At 43.4% G+C, this 27,948-nt stretch overlaps 1 protein-coding gene across 2 annotated transcripts in view; it reads left to right on the top strand.

Moving 5' to 3' along the window:
* Positions 1-10,177: 10,177 nt before the first annotated feature.
* Positions 10,178-27,948, top strand: part of nid2a (nidogen 2a (osteonidogen)) — a 110,123-nt gene continuing 92,352 nt past the window's right edge. For both annotated transcript variants that reach the window (XM_071326978.1, XM_071326977.1), the window contains exons 1-4: positions 10,178-10,504; positions 12,510-12,812; positions 20,207-20,445; positions 22,315-22,976. In XM_071326978.1, the coding sequence (XP_071183079.1) occupies positions 10,301-10,504; positions 12,510-12,812; positions 20,207-20,445; positions 22,315-22,976 (1,408 nt within the window). In that variant the 5' untranslated portion in view covers positions 10,178-10,300. The remainder of the gene's footprint in view (positions 10,505-12,509; positions 12,813-20,206; positions 20,446-22,314; positions 22,977-27,948) is intronic.

Raw genomic sequence — 27,948 nt, 5'->3', positions numbered from 1 at the left:
GCCACTTTAACAGGACGTTTTCATTATTTTACCCCTCCCGTTGTTTAAAAACTCCAGTTGTGAAATCATGACTTCTAACATTTTATGCTCTGTAAACTTTTGACAGACCCAAATCAGCTACTTTGACCACTTTCCCAACAAGTTAGACAAAAAGTTATTGTATGAAATCTTCCTCTACCGCTCTGCTTTTTAAATCGGAAATCGGAAACAAAATTATGTTCTTCCAATCAAACATTAGTTGTTTTAGTAACCACATCAACTGCAATTTCAGTAAAAAATTGTATTACGAAATCTTTGTCTACTTCTCTATTTAAATCTGATATCAGAACAGAAATATCTATTACCAATCAAGAGATACAGTTGTTTTAGTAAGCGCATCACTTTTCAACTCTCTAAACTCTTTTTTGATTAATTCATTCAACCTTTCCTCACCCCTCCATTCACCTCTCCTACTCCCCCCCCAGGGGAACTAGAGTGTCTTAATCCATTACTAGGGGAAATGAAAAATTATCCCTGGGTATCCCACCAAATGCTGTCCTGATCTTTATATCAGCACTCCTGCCTGGAAAACAAAATACTTACCGATGACTAATCAGTATGATAAAGTCTTAAGGAAGGGACAAACTTGCTATCATATCTTGCTATCATGCTATCATATCATTGTGTCTAGGAATTTATATCCATCCATCTCCACAATTACGTTTGTTGGAAAATGTAAAAATTGGTGACCATTATTAAAGAAAGCTTTGTAACTTAGGTCTAATGTCACGACTTCCGCCGAAGTCGGGTCCTCTCCTTGTTCGGGCGGCGCTCGGCGGTCGGGGTCGCCGGTCTTCTAGCCATCGTCGATCCACTTTTCATTTTCCATTTGTTTTGTTGTGTGTTTCCACACTCCTGGTTTCAATTCCCTCATTTACTTGTTGTGTATTTAACCCTCTGTTCCCCCCATGTGGGATTGTTTATTGTAGTGCTTGTTCACGTTCCCCGTGAGCGCACGACAGGTTATTTTTGTGCCCATTTATCTTGTTGTTCTGGATGCCGTTGGTTTTGCTTAATAAATCTCCGGTTATTACCCAGTTCTGCTCTCCTGCGCCTGACTTCACTGCCGCCAATTACGCACTACATCTAATTGCTGCAGGACATGTTTTATAGCTGTCAATTGGAAAGCATCATACTCACCGCTGTCATGACGTGACTACCATTAATGTGATGACTGTTTACATTATTAATTTAATCACATAATAATTAATGTAACAATTAACTCATTAGGAATCTTGGGGCACCACGGGAAAAGTTATTTAACGAGTTACTATGTCCTGACTTAAACTCTAAGGATATAAATATCTCTTACATCAATAACAGTCAATTATTAATTATTATTAGCTCATATCAGTCGCATTCTGAACGTCGTTGACTTCATAAATCTGCACGAATGCTAGTCTAAATGATAATTTGTGTATGGCTGAATCATCTTAATTATTTATTTACTAACTAACTAAATATTCACACAGAAATACATAAACACACACAATATAGGTTGAATTGATTACTAACATAATGTAATGAAAAGTCCCTAGTGGACTAACCCGATATGACGGTTTGTTACACAATGAAAGGGGTGTGGAAAGAAAGACCGGGAGATGGAGAGACAAAGGAATTCAACTATCGTACATACAGTTGAATAATATGCTCACCATAAATATTTGGATATTTAGCACCCTAACAACCGCTCATTCGGATTTAGAAATGCAACATATATTTACGCTTATATGTCTTTGTCTGTCGTCTCTCTGTTGAAACCACTCGATCCGTCTGTGACAAATAGTTTGACAGAAAGTTTCTGGCTGTGTAAGTCTCTGGTTGTCCACCAGAGGTTACAATGTCCTCAGTTGTAGTAGGCTTCTTTGTCTCTGAGAGTTTGTTAGACTGGATACATCAGATACACGCGGTGGTCTTTGGTTGAGTTTACTAGACTAAAGTACTTAAACAGCTGCAGACTGAATATTCCGATGTAGTCTTTTTTTCTTCTGTTCTCCTGATTCCTGCTTACAAGCAAAAATTAAAGCAAGAAGCACCAGTGACTCGGTCTATAAAAAGAGTGGTCAGATGAAGCAGATGCTAAACTACAGGACTGTTTTGCTATCACAGACTGGAATATGTTCCGGGATTCATCCGATGGCATTGAGGAGTACACCACATCAGTCACTGGCTTTATCAATAAGTGCAATACAGCAAAGCGTCAATACAGGGATAAGATTGAATCATACTACACCGGCTCCGACACTCGTCCTATGTGGCAGGGCTTGCCAACTATTACAGACTACAAAGGGAAGCACAGCCGCGAGCTGCCCAGAGACACGAGCCTACCAGACAAGGTAAATCACTTCTATGCTCGCTTCGAGGTAAGCAACACTGGGTCAAGCATGAGAGCATCAGATGTTCCGGACGACTGTGTGATTACGCTCTCCATAGCCGCCGTGAGTAAGACCTTTAAACAGGTCAACATACACAAGGCTGCGGGACCAGACGGATTACCAGGACGTGTGCTCCGGGCATGTGCTGACCAACTGGCAGGTGTCTTCACTGACATTTTCAACATGTCCCTGATTGAGTCTGTAATACCAACATGTTTCAAGCAGACCACCATAGTCCCTGTGTCCATGAACACAAAGGCAACCTGCATAAATGACTACAGACCCGTAGCACTCACGTCTGTAGCTTTGAAGTGCTTTGAAAGGCTGGTAATGGCTCACATCAACACCATTATCCCAGAAACCCTATCCAATTTGCATACCGCCCAAACAGATCCACAGATGACGCAATCTCTATCGCACTCCACACTGCCCTTTCCCACCTGGACTAAAGGAGCACTTACGTGAGAATGCTATTCATTGACTACAGCTCAGCAGTCAACACCACAGTGCCCTCAAAACTCATCACTAAGCTAAGGATCCTGGGACAAAACACCTCACTCTGCAACTGGATCCTGGACTTCCTGATGTGCCGCCCCCAGGTGGTGAGGGTAGGTAGCAACACATCTGCCACGCTGATCCTCAACACTGGAGACCCCCAGGGGTGCGTGCTCAGTCCCCTCCTGTACTCCCTGTTCACCCACGACTGCATGGCCAGGCACGACTCCAACACCATCATTAAGTTTGCAGACAACACAACAGTGGTAGGCCTGATCACAGACAATGACGAGACAGCCTGTAGGTAGAAGGTCAGAGACCTGGCCGGGTGGTGCCAGAATAACAACCTATTCCTCAACGTGACCAAGACTAAGGAGATGATTGTGGACTACAGGAAAAGGAGGACCGAGCACACCCTCATTCACATCGACGGGGCTGTAGTGGTGCAGGTTGAGAGCTTCAAGTTCCTTGGTGTCCACATCACAAACAAACTAGAATGGTCCAAGCACACCGAGACAGTCGTGAAGAGGGCACGACGAAGCCTATTCCCCCTCAGGAAACTAAAAAGATTTGTCATGGGTCCTGAGATCCTCAAAAGGTTCTACAGCTGCAACATCGAGAGCATCCTGACTGGTTGCATCACTGCCTGGTAGCATCACTGCCTGGTACGGCATTTGCTCGGCCTCCGACCGCAAGGCACTACAGAGGGTAGTGCGTTTCGGCCCAGTACATCACTGGGGCTAAGCTTCCTGCCATCCAGGACCTCTACACCAGGCGGTGTCAGAGGAAGGCCCTAAAAATTGTCAAAGACCCCAGCCACCCCAGTCATAGACTGTTCTCTCTACGCATGGCAAGCGGTACCGGAGTGCCAAGTCTAGGAGAAAAAGGCTTCTCAACAGTTTTTACCCCCTATCCATCAGACTCCTAATCAGGTAATCAAATGGCTACCCGGACTATTTGCACTGTGTGCCACCCCCCCAACCCTTATTTTACGCTGTTGCTACTCTCTGTTTATCATATGCATAGTCACTTTAACTATACATTCATGTACATATGTACATACTACCTCAATTGGCCCGACCAACCAGTGCTCCTGCACATATTCTAACCGGGCTATCTGCATAGTGTCCCAACACCCACCACTCGCCAACTCCTCTTTACGCTACTACTACTCTCTGTTCATCATATATGCATAGTGACTTTAACCATATCTACATGTACATACTACCTCAATCAGCCTGACTAACCGGTGTCTGTATGTAGGCCTCGCTACTTTTATAGCCTCGCTACTGTTTTTCTCTGTCTTTTTACTGTTGTTTTTATTTCTTTACTTCAGTCGCCTGAAGGAGCTGTTCACCGACGCTCCCGTGCTGGCTCATCCGGACCCCTCTTTGAGTTCAGAGTGGAGGTGGACGCGTCCGAGGCTGGGGTGGGAGCCGTGCTATCACAGCGCCCTGCGCCTCCCCCCCCGGGTCGCCCTCGAGGCCGGTGGCGGCGCGCTGCGGGAGCCGCGCGTCAGGGGGGGGGGTACTGTCACGACTTCCACCGAAGGTGGCTCCCCTGCCTGTTCGGGCAGCGCTCGTTTGGTTTGGTCTTATTGGTTGCACCTGTCCCTTATTTTGTTTCTTGATTTATGTCTATGTTTAAGCCTGTTAGGCCGGCCTATGTTCGAGCAGGATTATTTTCTGTTAGTCGGGGTGTGCGTGTTTGTGTTCCTGTCCGTTTGTGCCCTGTGTTGGGTCGGACAATTTTTCTGTCTGTTTATCGCCTATGGTTTTGGGCGTTCGCGTGGGAATCCCAATAAAAACGGTTTTCCCCAGTATCCTCTGCTCTCTGCAAGTGACTCTGCACCCACCACTCCAGGCGATTGTGACATCTCTCTACTATTATTCTGACATTTCACATTCTTAAAATAAAGTGGTGATCCTAACTGACCTAAGACAGGGAATTTTTACTTGGATTAAATGTCAGGAATTGTCTAAGGTGTATGTAAACTTCCGACTTCAACTGTACAATACCCCACAATGACGAAGTGAAAAGTGCTTTTATACATAGGTATTCACACACGTTAGAATCACCTTTGGCAGTGATAACAGCTGTGAGTCTTTCTGGGTAAGTATCTAAAAGCTTTGCACACCTGGATTGTACAATATTTGCACATTATTATTTAAAGATTTTTCAAGTCTTGCCATAGATTTTCAAGCTCACTTAAATGAAAACTGTAACTAGGCCACTGCCTTCGCTTAGCTCTATTCCGTTTCCTTTTATATATAAAAAAAACTCCCTAGTCCTTGCCGATGACAAGCACACCCATAACATCATGCAGCCACCACCATGCTTGAAAATATAATGGTGGTGGTACTCAAACATAACGCTTTGTATGAACTTAATTTCTTTACCTCATCTTTTGCGGTTTTACTTTAGTGCCTTATTGGAAACAGGATGCATGTTTTGGAGTATTTCTATTCTTTACAGGCTTCCTTCTTTTCACTCTGTCAATTAGGTTAGTATTGTGGAGAAACTACAATGTTGTTGATCCATCCTCAGTTTTCTCCTATCGCAGCCATTAAACTCTGTAACTGTTTTAAAGTCATTATTGGCCTCATGGTGAAACCCCTGAAAGCTTACCTTCCTCTCCAGCAACTGAGGTAGAAAGGATGCCTGTATTTCTGTAGTAAATGGGTGTATTGGTACACCATCCAAAGTGTAATTAATAACTTCACTTTGCTCAAAGAGAAATTCAATGTCTGCTTTTTTTTTTTTACCCATCTACCAATAGGTGGCCTTCTTTGCGAGGCATTGGAAAACCTCACTGGTCTTTGTGGTTGAGTCTGTGTTTGAAATTCCTTACAGATAATTGTATGCGGTACAGTGATGAAGTAGACATTAAAAAATCATGTTAAGCATTATTATTTTTGCTCCGAAGCTTATTTAGGCTTGCCAAAGCTCAGGGGTTGAATACTTATGGATTTCAGCTTTTAATTTTTTATTATTTTCCAAACATTTAGAAAAACATAATTCCATTTTGACATTATGGGGTATTTCATGGAGGCCAGTGACAAAAAAGAAAGAAATGTAATCCATTTAAATTAAGGCTGTGACATACCAAAATGTGGAAAAAGTCAAGGGCTATGAATACTTTCTGAAGGCAATGTATATTTGATACGTTCAAGGACAGGTGTGGGCATGTTTTGCTGTGTATCGGGTGTGGTGGTTGTGTTGTTTTTGTGTTGTTTCTGTTTTTATAAAACAAATTAAGTAGACAGTGGCAGTGGGAGGGAGTCTGGATAGAGAGAAAGTAATCAGTGAAGGGATGTTACCATTTAGAACTCTTTCTTAATGCATGTTAAAGAAAAATCATCTTTACAGCTACAATTCAGCTTTGAAGTCTGGATGAGGGGTTTTCCAGTACTTGCGACTCGTCGTTCACAGTTCTTCATCTTTGCCCTGATTTCAGTCAGGAGGAAGATAACCTTTCTCTGAAATTCTCTGGACAAAAACAACAGCACAACTTACCACAAAGATGTGAGTACACAAACAAACTATTACAAACACATTATCATCAGCATAAGATTTGACATATTTAATTTCCTGACAGAGTACTTACTCTCTGAGGACAGAGGGAAGGAATTTCTCTGGGGGCGACTCATGGAGTATCTCCTACACACAGGTAAGGACAAATATAAACACAGGGAGAGGTTTTGATTTTGAGATAGAAGTGTGGGCTAACTGACATTGTAATCACTCAGGTTAATACCTCGATTGACAGAGGGAGCATGGTCCCTGTGGTGGACTTGGAAGTTGATGATGACAGCATAAGATTGCCAAGCTGAAGTAAATACATGCTCCCACCTTAAGCAGGTAATGTCTGAATAGTACGATAAAAGTGCATTATATTTGTGAACTTGCCCCTCCCTTATTTGTCTCATCATCGTCATCAATTTCCTCAAACAGAATCAAACTCTCTGGCTGAGGACAGGCAAGTACAGAACGGCAGGCAGGATCAGGGTCAGGACAGGCAGAAAGGGAATACTAGGAAAAACAGGATACAAAGGGCTGTGAGACAGAGGTTTAATCCTAGACACATGAAAAGTCTGATGTATGATGAGGGTGCGGGGCAACAGAAGACAACAGCAGAGGGGCTAAGGATTTTAGAGATGGGGAAAGGGCAGATGAAACGGGGGTAAAGTTTACAGGACTCCATCAGGAGGGCTAGGTCCCGAGTGGAAAGCCGTACCCTCTGCCCGAGCTGATAGCAGGGAGCAGGGGTCCGGTGGTGATCCGCCTATCGCCGATACCTGGATGTGGTCTTCAGGAGAATGGCCCAGGCTCTCTTCCAGGTATGGCTACATCTGCGGACAAATATCTGGGCAGAGGGTATGCTGACTTTTTCCTCTTGCGCAGGGAAGAGCAGGGGCTGATATCCCAAGGAATACTTGAAGGGCGAGAGACCAGTGGCCGAGCAGGAAAGGGTCTTACGGGCGTATTCCACCCACATGAGTTGCTGGCTCCAGGTGGTTGGGTTGGCGGAGACGAGGCAGGGAAGAGCCGTCTCCAAGTCCTGATTGGTTCACTCCAACTGGCCATTAGATTGGGGGTGAAAACCAGAGTGCAGGCTGGCCGACGACCCAATGAGGGTGCAGAACACCTTCCAGAACCGGGACGAGAACTGAGGACCACAATCGGAGACAATGTCAACTGGAAATCCATGGATCCGGAAGACGTGGTGCACTATGAGCTGAGCCGTCTCCTTGGCTGAGTGTAACTTGGGAAGGGGAATAAAATGGGCAGCGTTAGAAAACCCTATCCACCACCGTCAGGATCGTGGTGTTGCCACATGACAGAGGAAAACGAGTAACAAAGTCCAGGGATATATGGGACCAGGGGCGGTGAGGAACAGGGAGTAGTTGAAGAAGGCCAGAAGGAGCTTGCCGCAGAGTCATATTGTTCACACATAGTGCAGGCGGCGACAAATGTGGAGACATCAGGAACCATGGAAGGCCACCAAATCGTCGTTGGATGAAAGCCAGGGTCCGACAGGAGCCTGGATACCATGTCAGTCTAGTGGAATGATCCCATTTCAGGACCGGCGAACAGGCAGAGTCAGGGACAAACATCCGGTTAGGGTGGGAGAGACATGGTTCTCCAGGAGACGCTGAAGGACATGCTCTTCAGCTGAATGAGAAAAGACATGGATGTCATCGAGGTAGACAAACACGAACCGGTTCAGCATGTCCCGGAGCACATCGTTGACCAGGGCCTGGAACACAGAAAGGAGCATTGGTCTGTCCAAATGGCATAACCAAGTACTCAAAGTGCCCGCTAGCCATGTTAAAGGCCATCTTCCACTCGTCTCCTTCCCGTATCCAAACCAAATGGTAGGTGTTCCAAAGGTTCAACTTTGAGAAGATGGTCGCTCCCTGAAGAGGTTCAAAAGCTGAGGAGATGAGTGGTAGAGGGTAACGTTTCTAAATGACATTACGGTTAACTTCTTATGGCTGGGGGCAGTATTGAGTAGCTTGGATGAATAAGGTGCCCAGAGTAAACTGCCTGCTACTCAGTCCCAGAAGCCAAGATATGCATAGTATTAGTAGATTTGGATAGAAAACACTCTGAAGTTTCTAAAACTGTTTGAATGATGTCTGTGAGTATAACAGAACTCATATGGCAGGCAAAAGCCTGAGAAAAAATCCAACCAGGAAGTGGGAAATCTGAGATTTGTAGTTTTTCAACTCATCGCCTATCGAATATACAGTGGGATATTGGTCATATTGCACTTCCTAAGGTTTCCACTAGATGTCAACAGTCTTTAGAACCTTGTTTGATGCTTCTACTGTGAAGGAGGGGGGAATGAGGGCTCTTTGAGTCAGGGGTCTGGCAGAGTGCCATGAGCTGACCACACGCGTTCACGTAAGAGTTAGCTTGCGTTCCATTGCATTTCTGAAGAGAAAGGAATTCTCCGGTTGAAACATTATTGAAGATGTATGATAAAAACATCCTAAAGATTGATTCTATACATCGCTTGACATGTTTCTACGGACTGTAACGGAACTTTTGGACTTTTCGTCTGCTCGCACCTCATGAATTTGGATTACTGGGCTAAACGCGCAAACAAAAAGGAGGTATTTGGACATAAATTATGTACTTTATGGAACAAATCAAACATTTATTGTGGAACTGGGATTCCTGGGAGTGCATTCTAATGAAGATCATCAAAGGTAAGGGAATATTTATAATGCTATTTCTGACTTCTGTTGACTCCAACATGGTGGATATCTGTATGGCTGGTTTTGTTGTCTGAGCGCTGTACTCAGATTATTGCATGCTTAGCTTTTTCCGTAAAGTTTTTTTGAAATCTGACACAGCGGTTGCATTAAGGTAAGCAGAGTAAAGTGTTTACATGACTATTGCCATACTTGGCCTACTGCCATAATCAGTTAAATATTGAATTATTAGTGTGCATGTAAACATAATCACAGAGAAGGACCTTTCTTTTTAACCACAGATCATAGAAATGCGCTGTTTTCACGTATGTAGACACTGGTTTGATGATGAATATGAGGTTGAAAAGTGGCGGAATTGTCCTTTAAGTTGGCTAGTAAATAAAGATGCATCTGGTATGATCATCGTAACCCACTGGAGACAGACGTAAATTCAACGTCTTATTCCACGTTGTTTCAACGTTATTTCCACATCATTTTAATGAAATGACGTTGAAACACCGTGGAATAGACGTTGAATCAGTGTGTGCCCATTGGGAATGCTTAAATTACATCGCAACTGCAAAACGAGGCCCTGGTCTCTCTCTCTTTCTCTCTCAATTCAATTCAATTCAATTCAAGGGACTTTATTGGCATGGGAAACATATGTTAACCTTGTCAAAGCAAGCGAGGTAGATAATATACAATAATCTCTCTCTCTCTCTCTCTCTCTCTCTCTCTCTCTCTCTCTCTCTCTCTCTCTCATATAAAATGTTTATAATTATAAGCCGAGTGAAATAACTATGTGAATTACATTGTTATAACTAAAGTTCAACAATGAAAATCCTGACAAAATGTTGTATCTAATGTTCCAATTCATTGTTGTGGATAATAGTTGCGAAAAGGTCGTGTGGATTTAAAAATGCTATTTTTCTTTCCCAATGGAAACCAGATGGTGTCCAGTATCTTGCCAGTCAAGACAAGTGGAACCAATCAACAGTCCCTAAACTTTTAAATCCCTCCCGCTTAACTTCGGGAAAGCTTGGGTCAGACGTAGAAGTTGATGTGGGTTGAAATTCCTATAGAACGCTCTGTCGCCCGGTCCGCTTCTTCTTATCTAGCTGCAAGAGCCGCGGGCTGAATTCCTATCAACCTCAGCCAGATCAATGCATAGCTTTTAAAACATTTATAATGGCGATGGGAAAAGTAACGATATTTCTACTTCAGTTGTCGTGGACTGTTCATCTTGTAACAGCTATTCAGAGGAAAGATATATTTCCTTATGGGACACTGAGCGGCGATTTCACTCTACAGGAGGGGGACGACGAGACGTCCAAAGTACTCGCGTTGAAGAGACCTCTCTATTTCTATGGTTCGCAGTTCAATGAGCTATACGTGAGTATGAACTATGACTAATATTTGCCTTGTACACTAAGCATACGGGGTTACATTTGGGGTTCTTGGTCATTGCACATATATGAGCACGATAATTAATATGTCAAGAGAAATGTCTTAGTACGGTCACGGAAGAAATAGCACGTTTAGTAATCTTTTAAAACGTGTCAACTGTGTTCTGTCGAGGTACATTGCATGTGAACATGGAGTTTAACTAGGCAAATGCAGGGTAAGGAAATGGTCAAATTAATAACATCTCATTACTCGTAGCATAGCCTACTGTTTCTAAATACGACTATGTCATTGTCAACGTGTCGATTTTGGACATGATGGACTAGGAAAATAGGCTGATATATAAGGACATTTGAATAATTATTATTATTCATTCAATTAAGTATTTTGGTTCTATGTACCAATCATGAAACACTTGCTTTCTTTGCATCTGTTACATGAGTTCATTAAAGGAAAGATTCAACCATTTGAATGTAATATCGTATTTGTGCATCTCTGAGCGATATTCTATCGATTCCCATGGTCATTTCATGTTTTTATGTGTATCTGGGCTATTCGCCGTTTAAGCAAGCAGAAATTTAGCCGGTATGAAAACGTTTTTCATAATGTGTCATACTGGCTATATTTTTGCCTTCTTAAATTGCGAATATCTCAGATATACACATGAACAACTGAAATGATCCCAGGAATCGATGAAACATCGCTCAGAGATGCACAAAGACGATATGACATTCAAAATGGGTGAATCTTTCCTTTAAATTACTCTTAGGAATCTGTGACCATTGAGTCGCTATGTTGTCAGAGTTTAACTCCCTTGGGAAAATCACCCATTTACTCATATCAATAGATCACTTGTTAGAATCCATTCGGGGTCCGCGAAAGAGTTGTAAAACTAACATTTTAAATTAAATGTAGTACAACAATATTTAGTGCTGCATGTCAGAATAAACTTGTTTTCAACTAAATAAATGATCTGAGGAAATGTATTTTACACATTGTAACTTTTCTCAGGGCATCAGAGCATGGAAATATCAAGACACAATTCGCCAGACAACTCGACTCAAATATATATATTTGTCTCTTTTGAAAACAATTATCAGTTAGCAGTGGTTTTCAACTGGTTTTGTCTCGGGAACCAGGTTGTCTCAGCCGCGACCCAATATTCGCATCGCGGAAAAGAATCGACAAAATACAATCGGGAAAACTATTTTTAATGCTATATTAATAGTAAGTGTAGCTATTACATGACAACATTCCCATCTCTTTCATTGACAATAATAGATTTTTGCCCATATTCTTGATGAAGAATGTCAATAAACTCACTGCGAGACCACAAAATCAACCAAAATAGTGCTGCAAATAGCCCTATATTGAAAACACTGTGATTTAAGAAAAATTGTTCAGAGATTAAATTATTTAAAAAAAAATGTAAATTCATGAGCATTTCTACACACCTTTGTACCAGGTTTAAGTTCAGACTGGAGTAATTTTTTCTTTCAAAGAAACATTATTTTAATTTTTTTTTTACTGACACCCACCAGTTGAGGTAAAGTGCATGTTTTTGACACCAAGGTGAAAAAAAGTCCTTTGTAGGATCTGGTAACCCTTACAACAGCTGTAATATCACCAAGTCTAACACACTTCTTGAGAGGTCTTCCCTTTGGCCGTTGGAGCAATAAATGTTGAATTCCAAATTGCCCCTCATCCCTAACTCCAAACCCCTAAGGCTTCCTCTAACTCGGAAGGATTGGATAAGCTATCTGTAATTACTTCAGCTCGCCTTATGATAGGCTGGATGACATTTTTTTGCTGTATTGTATCCATTCAGTAAACAATTTCAGATCTACAGGAGTGCCTAGGGGCCAGGACTCACTTGATAAAAATAGATGTCAATCTCAATGTGACCTCCCTGGTTAAATTAGGGGTTGATTTGCTATTCAGCACTCATTCCTATTTCCCACACTGCACTCTTTCCCCATTCTTTCTTCTCCAGGTGGCAACCAATGGCATCATCTCAGCCCAGGACCTGCCTATGGAGAAGCAGTACGTGGACGATGGCTTCCCCACCGACTTCCCCGTCATCGCCCCCTTCCTGGCAGACATCGACACCAGCAAGGGGAAGGGCGCCATCTACTACCGAGTCACCGAGTCGCCCGCCCTTCTCAACCGGGTGGCGCAGGAGGTGCACCGGGGCTTCCCCGGCGGCCAATTCACACCCACGCACGCCGTCATCGCCACCTGGGAGAACGTTGCCGCCTATGAGGAGGTGACGCGTGCCACCGGGCCATCCGATAGGGTGAGTCTGCCTGTATGACTAGCTGTCTGTCTGTGCGCCTGGCTGGCCATCTGACTGTCTGTCGGTCAGTCCTTTGGTCTGTCTGTCTATCATTTTGTTTGTCTGTCTTTCTATCGGTCCGTTTGTCTGTCTGTCTCTCTGTAGCTGAGTCTGTAGCCTGTATGGAGTTACTAAGTATATATGACTACCTCCCCCCCTCCCCTTAGGGATTTGGCTCTCCCTCATCCCTAAACTGCCTCTTGACCTTTGGTCACTGGCCAGAGGTCATCAATCCAGGTCATCAGCCGTCCACTTCAACTCGTCCCCCCTCCATCCCTCTACCCTTCGTCCCCCTCCTACCCCCAAGGGCGACTGGGCATCTCTCTCCCACCCTCACAGTCTTTTAGGGATCAAGTCATCATATTAAATATTACCCATATAAATAGAACTACTAGAATGGACATTCCCATTCAAGTCAATGTTCAAGTAATTATATTTCTATGGCATCATCTTCATGTATTACTCACAGAAAAACATGTTAAGTGAAAGTCTCTCAAACCCTCCATTAGGCATGTAACTTATCGTGAAGAGTGCATATTTCTGGACAAAAATTTAGAAAGCAGCTTGGTTTAATCAGATAACATCTCCTCTACTCTGACTGTGCCAAGATCCTAGAATCCGATCAGATGTGTCAGAGTCTTATTCTCTATAGAGCCTCTGTGGAGTGTTACCTTTCACTATAAAAACACTTGATATAAGTCTATGGGGAGAAACCATACTCTTGCCCCCTGCTCAATGGAGAGGCTTGTGCTTTCTAATAGGGGAGCAGTGTGAGACTGCCGCTGCTAGTGCTAACAGTCATTATCATAATGCTTGGGCTTTACTTCATAAATTAATGTATTAAATGTATTGGATTCAAATCGCACAGACAGTCTATAGTGGCTTGTGCATCACACTGATAGCTCTTAGGGTTGCTTGTTCTAGAATCTATAAGGTCCTGGATAGACATATTCACAGAATACAAACCTAGATTTCACCTATCCCATTTATAATTGAACCTTCGCTAATCCCCGCCCCGGGATTTTGGGCAACCAATTGCAGCGCTCCAATGGATAGCAACTGTTGTAGAGACCGACGCCTCGGAAAAGCTCACAGGCTCATGTTTAAATTGCATGAAAGACAGTGAGGGCTATAGCAAAACGGAGACTTTTCTTAAAAAAATAACTAAATAATTGAACAGTGCACCAGTAGTACTTGCTACTGTAATTCCTGAAATGAAGTGTCTTGATGGAGTATTTTTCGAATCTGAAGTTATACTTTTGTTACGTTGTTTGCTAGCTCAGCTGGTTAGCGATCTTGCAGTCTCATTGACCACCAAACGTTGCTTACGCTAGCTAGCTAGCCACTTAATATAACTTGTTTTCTCCAAATGTATATTAGCTAGCAAAGTTAGCAGTTTTGAATACAACTCCCATCTGCTGTCGACATCAGGTTACAATTTGAGAGCACTAGTTAGCTCCAAAAGTGGTTATAGCTTTGACTGCTTGCTGATTCAGAGCCATTCAGTGGCTACCCACACTACAAACGTCATTTTACCAGGTTCCCGTGAAGCAATTGTAATGACAGTCTACCACTTCGTGATTAGCAAGGGGTCATTTGTGTTTCATTTCATTGTGTATTAAAAACACAGTAGGAAATCATTGTGAGGGGATTTTGCCAGCGGTTAGAATGGGGGCGGGGTTTTAGCAAAGGGTCAATTGGATTAACTGACATGTTCGCTAAGCACGAGGGTAATGTTTGCGAAAGTGTTGTCCCTAGACACGGTACACCAATAATGCAATACCTTTCAATGAAAAATACCAAGATTTTCCCTTCAGCTGCTAATTCATGGACTCGTGGAACCTGGAGAAACGTTACGCGTTCTATCTTTCAGCCGGGGCTCAGATAATGACGTTTTAAAAGGGTCCCCTTTCCAGCCGGGGCAGTACCGCGATGCCAAACAGCTTTTGTTCCATCCCGCCATGAAAAGCTTAGTGTGTTCAGTCACTACCCACAGGTAGGATACAAACAAACTTGGGGGTATTAAGAGTGACTGGTTGTTCGCTATGAGGGGGTTGAAATGGATTGACTTCAGATTTCTGTGTGCGCGTGCGTACATGCGTGCGTGCACATGTGTGTAATGAGGAAAGTCCCACTGACTTGAACTGAACAGCCATAATATTCAGTGTCGCCTAGTGATTCTAATGCGCGTGAATGAATAGGCTTTTTCTGTTGGACCAGGGCCCACGCCTTCTCTCTCTCTCAGTGAGAGAGAACAGACAGCTGTGAAGGCACACTGGAAATATTGTCTTTTGTTATTTATTAGTTCTGGGGACGCCTCTGCTCTTGCCCTTAACAAGAGTCCTCCTTGGAACCACCTCCCTTCTTGTTGAAGTCTCTAAGTGCAAGGGAACATGAGTTCCACCCTCTCTTTCCTCCAGACACCAGAATAAACCAAACAATCTGAATCAAAACCTTACAGCTTGTTGATTAGAGGCCTTTACTGTTCTGTTTCTGTTGGATCACGTTCAGGGGGTATTCGTGCCAAAACCAGATTTTGTCCCCCTAAACCACAATCTGTCCCCACATTTTATTACATTGGTCTAAGAGAACATGAAAGCGGGCTGTAAAATTAGCAGACCTGTCTGGCAACCCTGTGTGTGTGGGTGTGTGTATGTGTGTTCTTCTCTGTCCGTCCCTGTGTGTCTGTCCATCTGTCCGTCCCTGTGTGTCTGTCCATCTGTCCGTCTCTGTGTGTGTGTGTGAGTTCCCATATCGTTGGAAATGCCTAATGGACTGGTTGGCAGCCTGCTCGTCTGCAGCTGCGGACGCTGCCTCAAAACCTGGCAACAAACAAACAACGGCATCTGTCTTGTGGCATTTTTGCCATTCCTCTCTCACACACACCCACCTCAAGAGGGTCTGGGAGACGTCTGGTGTGTCTCTGTGTGTTTGTGTGTTTGTGTGCTCCGATCCCAGACTGGCCCCTAGTCATCACTGACTCACCCAACAGATCCTTGTGGTGGTCTCCAGTTCAAGTGTTGCTGTGACATGACCAAGAATACACTCCTTGAACATCTTTCATAGACAGTATTAATGAAGTGTGTGTGTTTTTGTGTGTGTTTGTGCGTGCTTGTTTTCCGTGCGCCTGTGTGTGTAGGAGTTGGACTCTACAGTAAAAGCACACGCTCTTCCTCTGGCTTTTGGTTATTTACGATGTTTCCGCTTGACCGAACGTGGAGGGGAAGAAGAGAGTGTGCCAGCCCGTGTGTTTCACTTCGTTCGGAGGAGGAGGGGAAGCGACATTTCAAGGGGAAAGGAAAAACCTCTGGATGATCCCTCTGTGTTTTCCTTTGGGATTGGAATGGCTTTATCTCTTGGAACAACACAGCTCTCCAGCCTACCACCTCTCCAGCTCATCCAAGCCTCTGCAACCACCCCCAGCTCCAGATGTCCATCTCCCTACCTCCCTACCTCCCCTGCTGGGGTTGGGGTTGGTGGTGGGTGTGCGGGGGGGTGGAGATTGTTGGAGGTCTGTTGAAGTGTTAGCCCTTGAGCAAACATGCAGTGGTGGAAGTCTGCTCTAAACCTTGAGTATTTGGAGCAAATCTCAACAATGAGAGGGTCTGGGTGCTTTCATCTCATCAGGTTTGGCACAGTGTCTCCATTACCAGTCCCCTACCTCCACATCAAATCCAACACCCCCTTCCCCCAAATGTATGCCTGCCACCCCCCCATCTAAGCTTGTCCCCGTCCTATAGCCACACGTGGGAAGAGTAATTTACAATAACATCTTTGAACAATCTTGTATATGGGCTTGTTTTCTAAAGCTGCTCCGAGGCAGTGTGCTCTTGTAATTAGGGAACTTTTCTGAGGCGGGGGGGGGGGGGGGGAGTGGGGGTAGGTCGGGGGGGCTGTGGAATTAGTAAGCCTGAGGGTCTTTCTCTCTTGTCTGTCTCTTGTCTTTCTGTCTCTTGCTATTCTCACTATTTCTCTGTCTCTCTCTCTCTCTTTCTCTCACATCTCTCTCTCTATTCTCGCTCCCTCTCTCTCTGAACCAGATGCATGATTGTCTCTGGGGTCTGGAATGGGGGAATGAGGGTGGAGGAGGGGGTTGTTTTTACTGTGACAGTGGTGATGAAGGTGATAGCTCTGCTCTGGGATAGCTTCTTGGATTACTAGAGCTGGGGGGGGGGGGGGGGATTTCATACAGGTCTAGGGAGAGATAAGAGAGGTTGGGGGGGTGTCTCTGTCCTCAAAGTTGAAAATACCACGCTGGGTGAGATATGGGCCTCTATCACCATTTGCTCTCATTCCCAAACTATATCAGTCTAGGTCTGTAAACTGTGTGTGGCCATCGAGAAGTTGTCTTCTCCTCTTCGACGGTTTAAGACGTAACCCCCACTCAGCCGCTCTCTTGAAGTTTTCGTGTTCCCACACTTCCCACACATTTAATTAAACGGCTCAGAAAACCACACTGCTTGTAATAATAACAAATTGCACGAGACACGACATCAAGAGCGGGTCCCCTCACAAGCCCGCTACACATTTAATTATGGTCTTTTAAGCCTTTTAGTGGTGCGCTGGACCTCTTTAAAAAGGGTGTGAAAACCAGCTTGGAGGGGGAAGAGGAGCCTTTTAAAAAAGTCCATAAAGGGCATGGGGGGAGAAATGTTTCCGGGGGGGTGGGGCACATTTGGTGAGAAACCCCGGCTTGTAAAAACGGTGACGCTCCTGTAAAAGTTGGAGGACAGGAATGATATTCGGTCAACATTTTGGAGTGGGGGGTAGGGGGGGTGAGTGGTGTGAAGTTTAAACATGGGGAGTGAGTGTTAAAATGTTAGAGGATGACTGCCTGTTCCCTGGGCACTAATAGGCAGAGGACGAGAAATGGAATCCAGTGCACTGTTCTATACTGTACTTGGAAAGAGCTGTTGCAAAGTTTGATTGAAGCTCTGATCACTTTCAGTCGGCTCTTTAAGAAGTGTGGCTTTTTGATTCTGGATTCTAAACACTTCTGTTATGAAACAGATAATGCTACCACTGTGCTTACCACCGTTTTTTTGTTTCACTGTTAAATCCCTACTTGAGACTTCCACACAAAATGTCAACTTTTGTGTGAATCATACATTGATGTCAACGGGAGTCCAAAATACACGTTTTTAATTCTGTTCCAATGTTCTCCCTAAGCGCCGGCCGTCGGGTAAACAGCCAGGTACTTTTCCCATGAGAATGCCCCTGTGTGTGTGCGGGGTGCCCATCAACAACTTAGTGGACCGTTAGCATGATGCTAACGAAAACTGTCCTCTTGCACATGGAAAGGCTTTCCCAAAAACCTAAATTAAATGTTAACTACAATGTAGCCTATGCTTACCTGGCAGAATGATATCATGATTATTTGCATCAATTTTTTGTTTGTTTTGCAAACTCTACCTTCACATGTGCGCTACAAAAACACAGCTAAACAACAGCCTCTTGGTAGGTTCACACTTGAATTGAAGGGTAACTACATAAAGAAAATAACAAAAAATCATATTTTTCCCAGACCTCAATTTGGTTGTTTTGCTATTAAAAACGTGGTTTTGAGAGCGAAAACCTGGAAAAAAAAGTTAAACAATTTTAAACCTGGAAAAACTAAACCAAAGCAGCCAGAATAATTACAGAGAGCAACGTGAAATACATAAATACTCATCATAAAACATTTATGAAAAATACATGGTGTACAGCAAATGAAAGATAAACATCTTGTGAATCCAGCCAATATTTCCGATTTTTTAAGTGTTTTACAGCGAAAACACAATATAGAATTATATTAGCTTACCACAATAGCCAAACACACAAACGCATTTATTCACCGCAAAGGTAGCTTTTGCAAAAAACAGCAATAGATATACAATTAATCACTAACCTGTGGACAACTTCATCAGATGACAGTCTTATAACATCATGTTATACAATACATTTATGTTTTGTTCGAAAATGTGCATATTTAGAGCTGCAAATCGTGGTTATACATTGTGAATACGTAGCAACATTTCCCCAGAATGTCCGGAGATATTTTGGACACTCACCTAATCTGACCAAAGAACTCATCATAAACTTTACATAAAAATACGTGTTGTATGGCAAATGAAAGATACACTGGTTCTTAATGCAACCGCTGTGTTAGATTTTTAAAAATAACTTTACCACAACATACAGCTTGGGTTATTGTGAGACAGTGCTCACCAACACGGCGGAGAATAGACATCAACATATTACACAGAAATACGAAATAACATCATAAATGTTGTCTTACTTTTGCTGAGCTTCCATCAGAATGTTGTACAAGGAGTCCTTTTTCCAGAATAAATCGTTGTTTGGTTTTAGAATGTCCATTTCTTCTGTCGAATTCGCGCCACAATGCTAGCCAAGGTTGCTAACATTCCCATCCTCTCTTGGCGCAAAGAATGGAAAACTCCAAAAGTCCCAATAAACGTTGAATCAACTGACAAAACTCGGTTGAAAAAACCTACTTTATGATGTTATTATCATATGTATCAAATAAAATCAGAGCCGGAGATATTCGCCGTTTATACCGAACGCTTTTCAGAAGACAATGTCGAGGTCCCTCGCGCGCCGTCGAAGACAAAGAAAATACCGGACCTGTCACTCCAAAAGCTCTTGTTCGGCCTCAGATCAAGCTAGACACCCCATTCCACCTTCCACTGCCTGTTGACATCTAGTGGAAGGCGTATGAAGTGCATGCATATCGATAAATAAAAGCCAGTTGAATAGGCAGGCCCTGAAACAAAGCCTTGTTTTTCAGATCTTTCACTTCCTGTATGGAAGTTTGCTGCCAAATGAGTTCTGTTTTACTCACAGATATAATTCAAACAGTTTTAGAAACTTGAGAGTGTTTTCTATCCAATAGTAATAATAATATGCATATTGTATGATCTAGAACAGAGTACGAGGCCGTTTCATTTGGGCACGATTTTTTCCAAAGTGAAAACAGCGCCCCCGTATTGACAAGAAGTTTTAAACTGTTCAATAATTTAGCTTTGTATTTCAGATGGAATCAAGCATTAGAATGTACCAGAGGCCACCAAAATAGAGCTCGTTTAGCAAAAAATTACGTAGGGGGGGCATGGCACCCCGGACACCCCGAGCTCGGAGAACTCTGTCTGGCTACATTTTCTATTTGGCTGGCTACTCCATGTAATTAGGAAAAATACTGCTGTTATCTAGTCACTTGAAATTAAAGCGTCTTCAAATTCCATGTACAGTAAATGCCATGCAAAACATTTCCAATGAAACTGTAGAATGCAAGACTGCAAACTAAAAGGGCTTTGTGCGAACAGTGCACTTACTCCACCCTCTTATCTCCTCTGTAGTTGAACACGTTCCAGGCGGTGGTGGCCTACGATGAGAATGACTCCTATGCCCTCTTCCTCTACCCCGAGGACGGACTGCATTTCTTTGGGACGCGCCCTAAAGAGTCCTACAATGTGGAAATTGAGCTGCCGGCTAGAGTTGGCTTTAGCAGGGGAGAAGTGTCCTTTATATTTTCTCGGATGGAGGGACCCTACTACAGCGTCACCAGCAATGAGCAGAGTCTAAAGAACCTCTACCAGTAAGTACAGGACATCACTACTTCTTATGGCATAAGCCTCAAACATAGAGTTAGTTACAGTTGAAGTCGGAAGTTTACATACACTTAGGTTGGAGTCATTAAGACTCGTTTTTCAACCACTCCACAAATTTATTGTAAACAAACTATAGTTTTGGCAAGTCAGTTAGATCATCTACTTTGTAATTTTCCAAACAATTATTTCCAGACAGATTATTTCACTTATAATTTACTGTATCACAATTTCAGTGGGTCAGAAGTTTACATACACTAAGTTGACTGTGCCTTTAAACAGCTTGGAAAATCCATAAAATGATGCCATGGCTTTAGAAGCTTCTGGTAGGCTAATTGACATCATTTGAGTCAATTGGAGGTGTACCTGTGGATGTATTTCAAGGCCTACCTTCAAACTCAGTGCCTCTTTGCTTGACATCATGTGAAAATCAAAAGAAATCAGCCAAGACCAAAAATTGCAGACCTCCACAAGTCTGATTCATCCTTGGGAGCAATTTCCAAACGCCTAGAGGTACCACAGTCATCTGTACAAACAATAGTACGCAAGTATAAACACCATGGGACCACACAGCCGTCATACCGCTCAGGAAGGAGACGCGTTCTGTCTCCTAGAGATTAACTGACTTTGGTGCGAGAAGTGCAAATCAATCCCAGAACAACAGCAAAGCACCTTGTGAAGATTCTGGAGGAAACAGGTACAAAAGTATCTATATCCACAGTAAAACGAGTCCTATATCAACATAACCTGAAAGGCCGCTCAGCAAGGAAGAAGCCACTGCTCCAAAAACTCCATAAAAAAGCCAGACTACGGTTTGCAACTGCACATGGGGACAAAGATCGTACTTCTTGGAGAAATGTCCTCTGGTCTGATGAAACAAAAATAGAACTGTTTGGCCATAATCACCATCGTTATGTTTGGATTAAAAAGGAGGAGGCTTGTAAGCCGAAGAACACCATCCCAACCGTGAAGCACACCATCCCAACCGTGAAGCACAGGGTTGGCAGCTTTATGTTGTGGGGTTGTTTTGCTGCAGGAGGGACTGGTGCACTTCACAAAATAGACGGTATCATGAGGATGGGAAATTATGTGGAAATATTGAAGCAACATCTCAAGACAATCGTCAGGAAGTTAAAGCTTGGTTGCAAATGGTCTTCCAAATGCACAATGACCCCAAGCATACTTCAAAAGTTGTGGCAAAATGGCTTAAGGACAACAAAGTCAGGGTATTGGAGTGGCCATCACAAAGCCCTGACTTCAATCCCATATTTGTGGGCAGAACTGAAAAAGTGTGTGTGAGCAAGGAGGCCTTACAACCCTGACTCAGTTACACCAGCTCTGTCAGGAGGAATGGGCCAAAATTCACCCAACTTATTGTGGGAAGCTTGTGGAAGGCTACCCGAAATGTTTGACCCAAGTTAAACAATTTAAAGGCAATGCTACCAAATAATAATTGAGTGTATGTAAACTTCTGACCCACTGGGAATGTGATGAAAGCAATAAAAGCTGAAATAAATCATTCTCTCCACTATTATTCTGACATTTCACATTCTTAAAATAAAGTGGTGATGCTAACTTTTTTTTTTGCTTAGATTAAATGTCAGGAATTGTGAAAAACTGAGTTTAAATGTATTTGGCTAAGGTGTATGTAAACTTCCAAATTCAACTGTATATTGAAAAGCTTACCTGAGGTTATAAAGCTGGGGTCTGTTATGAAAGGTTTTTAGTGTTCCAACTGTTTTGGCACTTATTTTACAGAGACCTTATGTAAGGACTTCGTAGCAAGATAGATAGTACATGCAGATTCCTTCTCCTGAAATGCAGAAAGATGCTTCTTCTCGTTTTCTTTCTTTTCTCAGGGTTGGCAATACTGGCGTACCTGGTGTGTGGCTCTTCCACATCGGCAACCGCTACTCCTTCGAGAATGTTGTGCCCGCCGCTGTGGGTGGTGCTCTCGCCACGCCACGTCCTAGAGGCCAGGAGGGCGATGACAGCACCACTGCAGAGTACCCAGAGATAGAGAACCACAAAACCTTCGAAGAAGAAGAACCCGACGAGGACTATCCACCCATCGCCGACCCCGACTTCCAATCCCCCACTATCCCAGAGATCCTCCAGCCCTCACACTTGGACCATAGCGCCCTCCCGGGTCAAGCCCGCCTGCAGCCCTATGGAGGTGACCTTCCTTTAACCTCTGACCCCCAGTATCGTGAACATGACAACCATGGCAAGCCACCTTCAGCATCCGGTCCGTTGGGTCCAGGGGAGTACCCAGCCAAGTTCCCAGCCCTGGAGCCCGAGCCCAGGAACCAGCCCCACCAGCCCCCTCTGGAGGACGTGAAACAACAGCAGCAGCTCCAGCCCCAGGCCCAAGCCCCCCAGGTGGTCCCTCAACCGGAGCACACGGTCCTGGAGGTGTTCCCCAACAACAGGGGAGAGAGCAGCGATCCCCCGCTTGCCCCCCGTGGCGGACATTTTGTTAGCGTGGTGGAGGAGGAGGACGTGGACTTTGACACAGGAGGTGGGTTCAAGTCTGAAGTTCTCTCTTAAGCTAGCTAGTTCAGTCAGTGTTCTTCACTGTGGGGTCCTGAGAACCCACAGTGGATTTGCAGGCTTTTAGTCCAACCCAGTACTAGTAACATATCGGATGCAACTCATGACCTCCTCTTGTATCCTTGTATACTCATTTATATCACCTTTGTCTTTTTTAGTTTTTGTCCGCCTTTCACTCTGTCCATCTGTAAACCAGCTTCGCATTCAAGGCTGGATAGGACCTGTTCTCATTCACCATAATGCCTTGGTTTCATTGTTTATATCTCTGCTACACTCTTGACCTGTAAGCTGGTCACTTCTGTTTATAATTGAAACAGCCTTTCCTCACTCTGACACCATCCAAGGGTCAGTATTTGTATTTATTAGGGATCCCCATTAGCTTAATGTGTTTGGACCCCAGGAAGAGTAGTTGCCTGCTTGGGGATTGTGAAGAGACCTCTGGTGGCATGTCTTGTGGGTATGCATGGGTGTCCGAGCTGTGTGTTAGTAGTTTAAATAGACGCCTCGGTGCATTCAGCATGTCAACACTTCTTACAAAAACAATTAGTGATGAAGTCAATCTCTCACCCACTTTGATCCATGAGAAAATTACAATATTAGCTCTCCGTGCACATTTAAGGGCCAGCCGTGCTGTCTTTTTTCTGAGCAAGTTGTAATTTTCCGAGGTCCCTTTTTTTGGCACGTGACCACTAGACTAAACAATAGTCCAGGTGCGACAAAGCTAAGGCCTGTAGGACCTGCCTTGTTGATACTGTTGTTAAGACGGCAAAGCAAAGCTTTATTATGGACAGACTTTTCCCCATCTTAGCTACTGTTGTATCAATATGTTTTGATCATGACAGTTTACAATCCAGAGTTACTTCAAGCAGTTTAGTCACCTCAACTTGCTCAATTTCCACATGATTCATTACAATATTTAGTTGAGGTTTAGGGTTTAGTGAATGATTCGTCCCAAATAGAATGCTTTTAGTTTTTGAAATATTTAGGACTAACCTATTCCTTGCCACCCATTCTGAAATGAACTGCAGCTCTTTATTAAGTGTTGCAGTGATTTCACTATACTGACATGTATAGTGTTGAGTCATCTGCATACATAGACACTCTGGCTTTAGTCAACGCCAGTAGCATGTCATTAATAAAGATTGAAAAAAGTAAGGGGCCTAGACAGATGCCCTGGGGAATTCCTGATTCTATCTGGAGAGGCTTCCTTTAAAGAACACCCTCTGTGTTCTGTTAGACAGGTAGCTCTTTATCCACAATATAGCAGGGGGTGTAAAGCCATAACACATACGTTTTTCCAGCAGCAGACTTTGATCGATAATGTCAAAAGCTGCACTGAAGTCTAACAAAACAGTTCCGACAATCTTTTTATCATCAATTTCTCTCAGTCAAGTGCCGTGCTTGTTGAATGTCCTTCCATTTGAAAGTCTGTTGTCAATTTGTTTACAGTAAAATAGCATTTTATCTGGTCAAACACAATTTTTGGATGAAAAAATTGTTTGAAAATGTCAGTGAAGACACTTGCCAGTTGGTCCGCGCATGCTTTGAGTACACGTCCAGGTAATCCATCTGGCCCTGCGGCTTAGTGAACATTGACCTCTTTAAAGGTCTTGCTCACATCGGCTACCGAGAGCGTTATCACAGTCGTCCAGAACAGCTGGTGCTCTCGTGCGTGCTTCAATGTTGCTTGCCTCAAAGCGAGCATAAAAGGCATTTAGCTCGTCTGGTAGGCTCGCGTCACCCGGCAGCTCGCGTCTGGGTTTCCCTTTGTAGTCCGTAATAGTTTTCAAGCCCTGCCACATCCGACGAGCATCAGAGCCGGTCTAGTAGGATTCAATCTTAATCCTGTATTGACGCTTTGCTTGTTTGATGGTTCGTCTGGGGGCATAGCGGAATTTCTTATAAGCGTCTCGATTAGTGTCCCTCTCCTTGAAAGCGGCAGCTCTAGCCTTTAGCTCAATGTGGATGTTGCCTGTAATCCATGGATTTTGGTTGGGATATGTACGTACGGTCACTGTGAGGACAACGTCGTCGATGCACTTATTGATGAAGGCGATAACTGAGGCGATAACTGAGGTGGTTGGATGAATCCCGGAACATTCCAGTCTGTGCTAGCAAAACAGCCCAATAACATAGCATCCTGACCACTTCTGTATTGAGCGAGTCACTGGTACTTCCTGCTTTAGTTTTTTCTTGTAAGCAGGAATCAAAAGGATAGAATTATGGTCAGATTTGCCAAATGGAGAGCGGGGTAGAGCTTTGTATGCATCTCTGTGTGTGGAGTAAAGGTGGTAAAGTTATTTTTTCTCTGGTTGCACATGTGATATTTGGTAAAACTGATTTAAGTTTGCCTGCATTAAAGTCCCTGGCCACTGGGAGCATCGCTTCTGGATGAGCATTTTCTTGTTTGCTTATGGCCTTCTAGAGTTGGTTGAGTGCGGTCTTAGTGCCAGCATCGGTCTGTGGTGGTAAATAGACGGCTACGAATAATATAGATGAGAACTTGGTAGATAGTATGGTCTACAGCTTATCATAAGGTACTCTGCCTCAGGTGAGCAATACCTCAAGACTTCTTTAATGTTAGACATCGCGCACCAGCTGTTATTGACAAAAAGACACACACCCCCACCCTCTCGTCTTACCAGACGTAGCTTCTTCTCTGTTCTGCCGGTGCATGGAAAATCCCGCCAGCTCTATATTATCCGTGTCGTCGTTCAGCCACGACTCGGTGAAACATAACATATTATAGTTTTTAATGTCCCGTTGGTTAATCGTAATCGGTCATCATTTTTTCCCCAATGATTGCATGTTAGCAAGTAGAACAGATGGGAGTTTACTCGCTTGCCTACAGATTCTCAGAAGGCAGCCCGATCTGCGCCCTCTTTTCCTCCGTCTTTTCTTCACGCAAATTACGGGGATTTGGGCCTGTTCCCGGGAAAGCAGTATACCCTTCTCGTCGGACTCGCTAAATGCTCTACAACAAAGCTTTCTTAGTGTCCAACAAGCTTTCACTGCCCTAAACACCTCTAAAACAAAGGTCATGTCGTTTAGTCAGAATGTTATGTGCAAGCTGGGGGGTGATGACAGCTTGTCTCATGAATTAAGTCACAAAAATGGAGGATTAGCTGATAACTACAAAACAAACATTCTGGATAACATAGAGAATCTGGAACTATTTATTGATCAGCATTTTGATATGCTCGAAAAGAAACGGATACATCGAAGCGAACAAGAGAGGACCTTTCCTCGAGTTCTGTGAGCGAAACAGGATGAAAGCCGCCGTCTAAAATTCAAAATTTAACATTGGAGGGGGAAGTTTTTATAACTGTCTCCAGAAGATGGAGCATTGCTTACAAGCATGAGCGAGGAGTTAAAACAACTGGATATATTGCCTGGGCTACTGGGGGAGGTTCAGGCCTTAAAAACAGGAATGGATTACAGTAATAAAATGATGGCGGAAATGCGAGCGGAAAATAAGATATTGAAAACTACTGTGGACTCCCCAAAAGACACTACAGAGAGGCTACGGTATAATAATAAAACAATGAAAGCCAAATTACTTGATCTAAAGTGCAGAAGTATGAGAAATAATATTATTATAATGGGAATAAAGGACGATGAGAACAAAAAATATCAGTCAACGGAGAACAAAGTTAAGGTTTTCATGAAACGTAATCTCAAGATGACGGACGAACAGGTGGAAACAATTGATTTTCGAAGAGCTCACCGTTTTGGTGGCAGAGCAGAGGGAAGGCCCCATCCGATCGTAGCTATGCGGACCCACTACAAAATTAAGATTGCCTTGTTACAACAGGGTGGAGAATTGAAGAACACCCCATTCTCTATTTAATGAACAATTTCCCCATGAAATAGTGGAGAGACGACGTGCCCTGTACCCCACTTTCAAAAGGCTCCGAGCAGAGAAGCAGAATGTTCATCTAGTGGTCGATAAATTATATGTAAATGATCAAATGTTCAAGGACTCGACGATTACAACGTGACTGTGCGTGTAGCTACCTCCTGTTGAAGTAGTCCCCGATACATATTTGCACCGCATTACAAAGTACAAATATGGTTTCATTGTTTTTTTTACAAAAACAATTTCTTTACATGAACAACTTTTTTACATTTATTTTTATTCATGCGTTATGGAACCGTGGACTTAAAATAAGGTTGGATTTATGGTAATGCCGAATGGGTATGATGAACGTATCCTTTTTCTATTTAGGCAATATGGAACTTTGGACTGACGTAATATCAGGTTTTGATTTAGGGTAAGGCTGACCTTTTTTTTTCTTTATGATTTTTAATGTATTTAATTTGAAGATTGTACATTAAAAATACCAAGGTAGTTTTTGTTTTGTTTAATATGACATGTCCTAATTGTAGAGGTTGGGTATATTATGACTTAAAAAGCTGTTATATAGTGCGGCCCTTGTTCGCCGATGTGAATCGGGAATGATTCGGTTTTAAGATAAAACTTAATAAATATCTTCCGATACACACCGGCAAATGGATGGATTAGGTATTGTCAACAGGGTTGTTGTCTCCAGTGTGTGTGGGCTGGTTAACACTGGGATAAAGTGATTCAAGTTAACGGTTGAACTAATACAATAATTGGCATATGGAAGCACTTCTCTAAGCGAGCGAAAGGTGTATTATATATTTCAATATAAGCTATTTATGCTACCTTTATATTCTTGATCCTAATGATATAGGCCTAGGTGTAAAACAGCTACGGCCCTGGAATAAACGACCCTGGAATAAAAAAACAATGTGTAGGGTGGAGAGCGGGTTGGTTTTACAGGTTTACTCGCTCTGGATTGTCAGTACTGCATGTGTTCTTGGCTGTCGTGCCGTGGCTGTGTCGGAATCTATTGCGAGTTGAACTTGAGTATGTCTTCCCATAAAAGAATGTCCGTGGTTGGCTTGCGGTTGGC

The sequence above is a fragment of the Salvelinus alpinus genome, chromosome 9, assembly GCF_045679555.1.
Source record: "Salvelinus alpinus chromosome 9, SLU_Salpinus.1, whole genome shotgun sequence".
In the NCBI taxonomy this organism is placed as follows: domain Eukaryota; kingdom Metazoa; phylum Chordata; class Actinopteri; order Salmoniformes; family Salmonidae; genus Salvelinus; species Salvelinus alpinus.
This window is presented reverse-complemented; position numbering and strand designations above follow the sequence as displayed.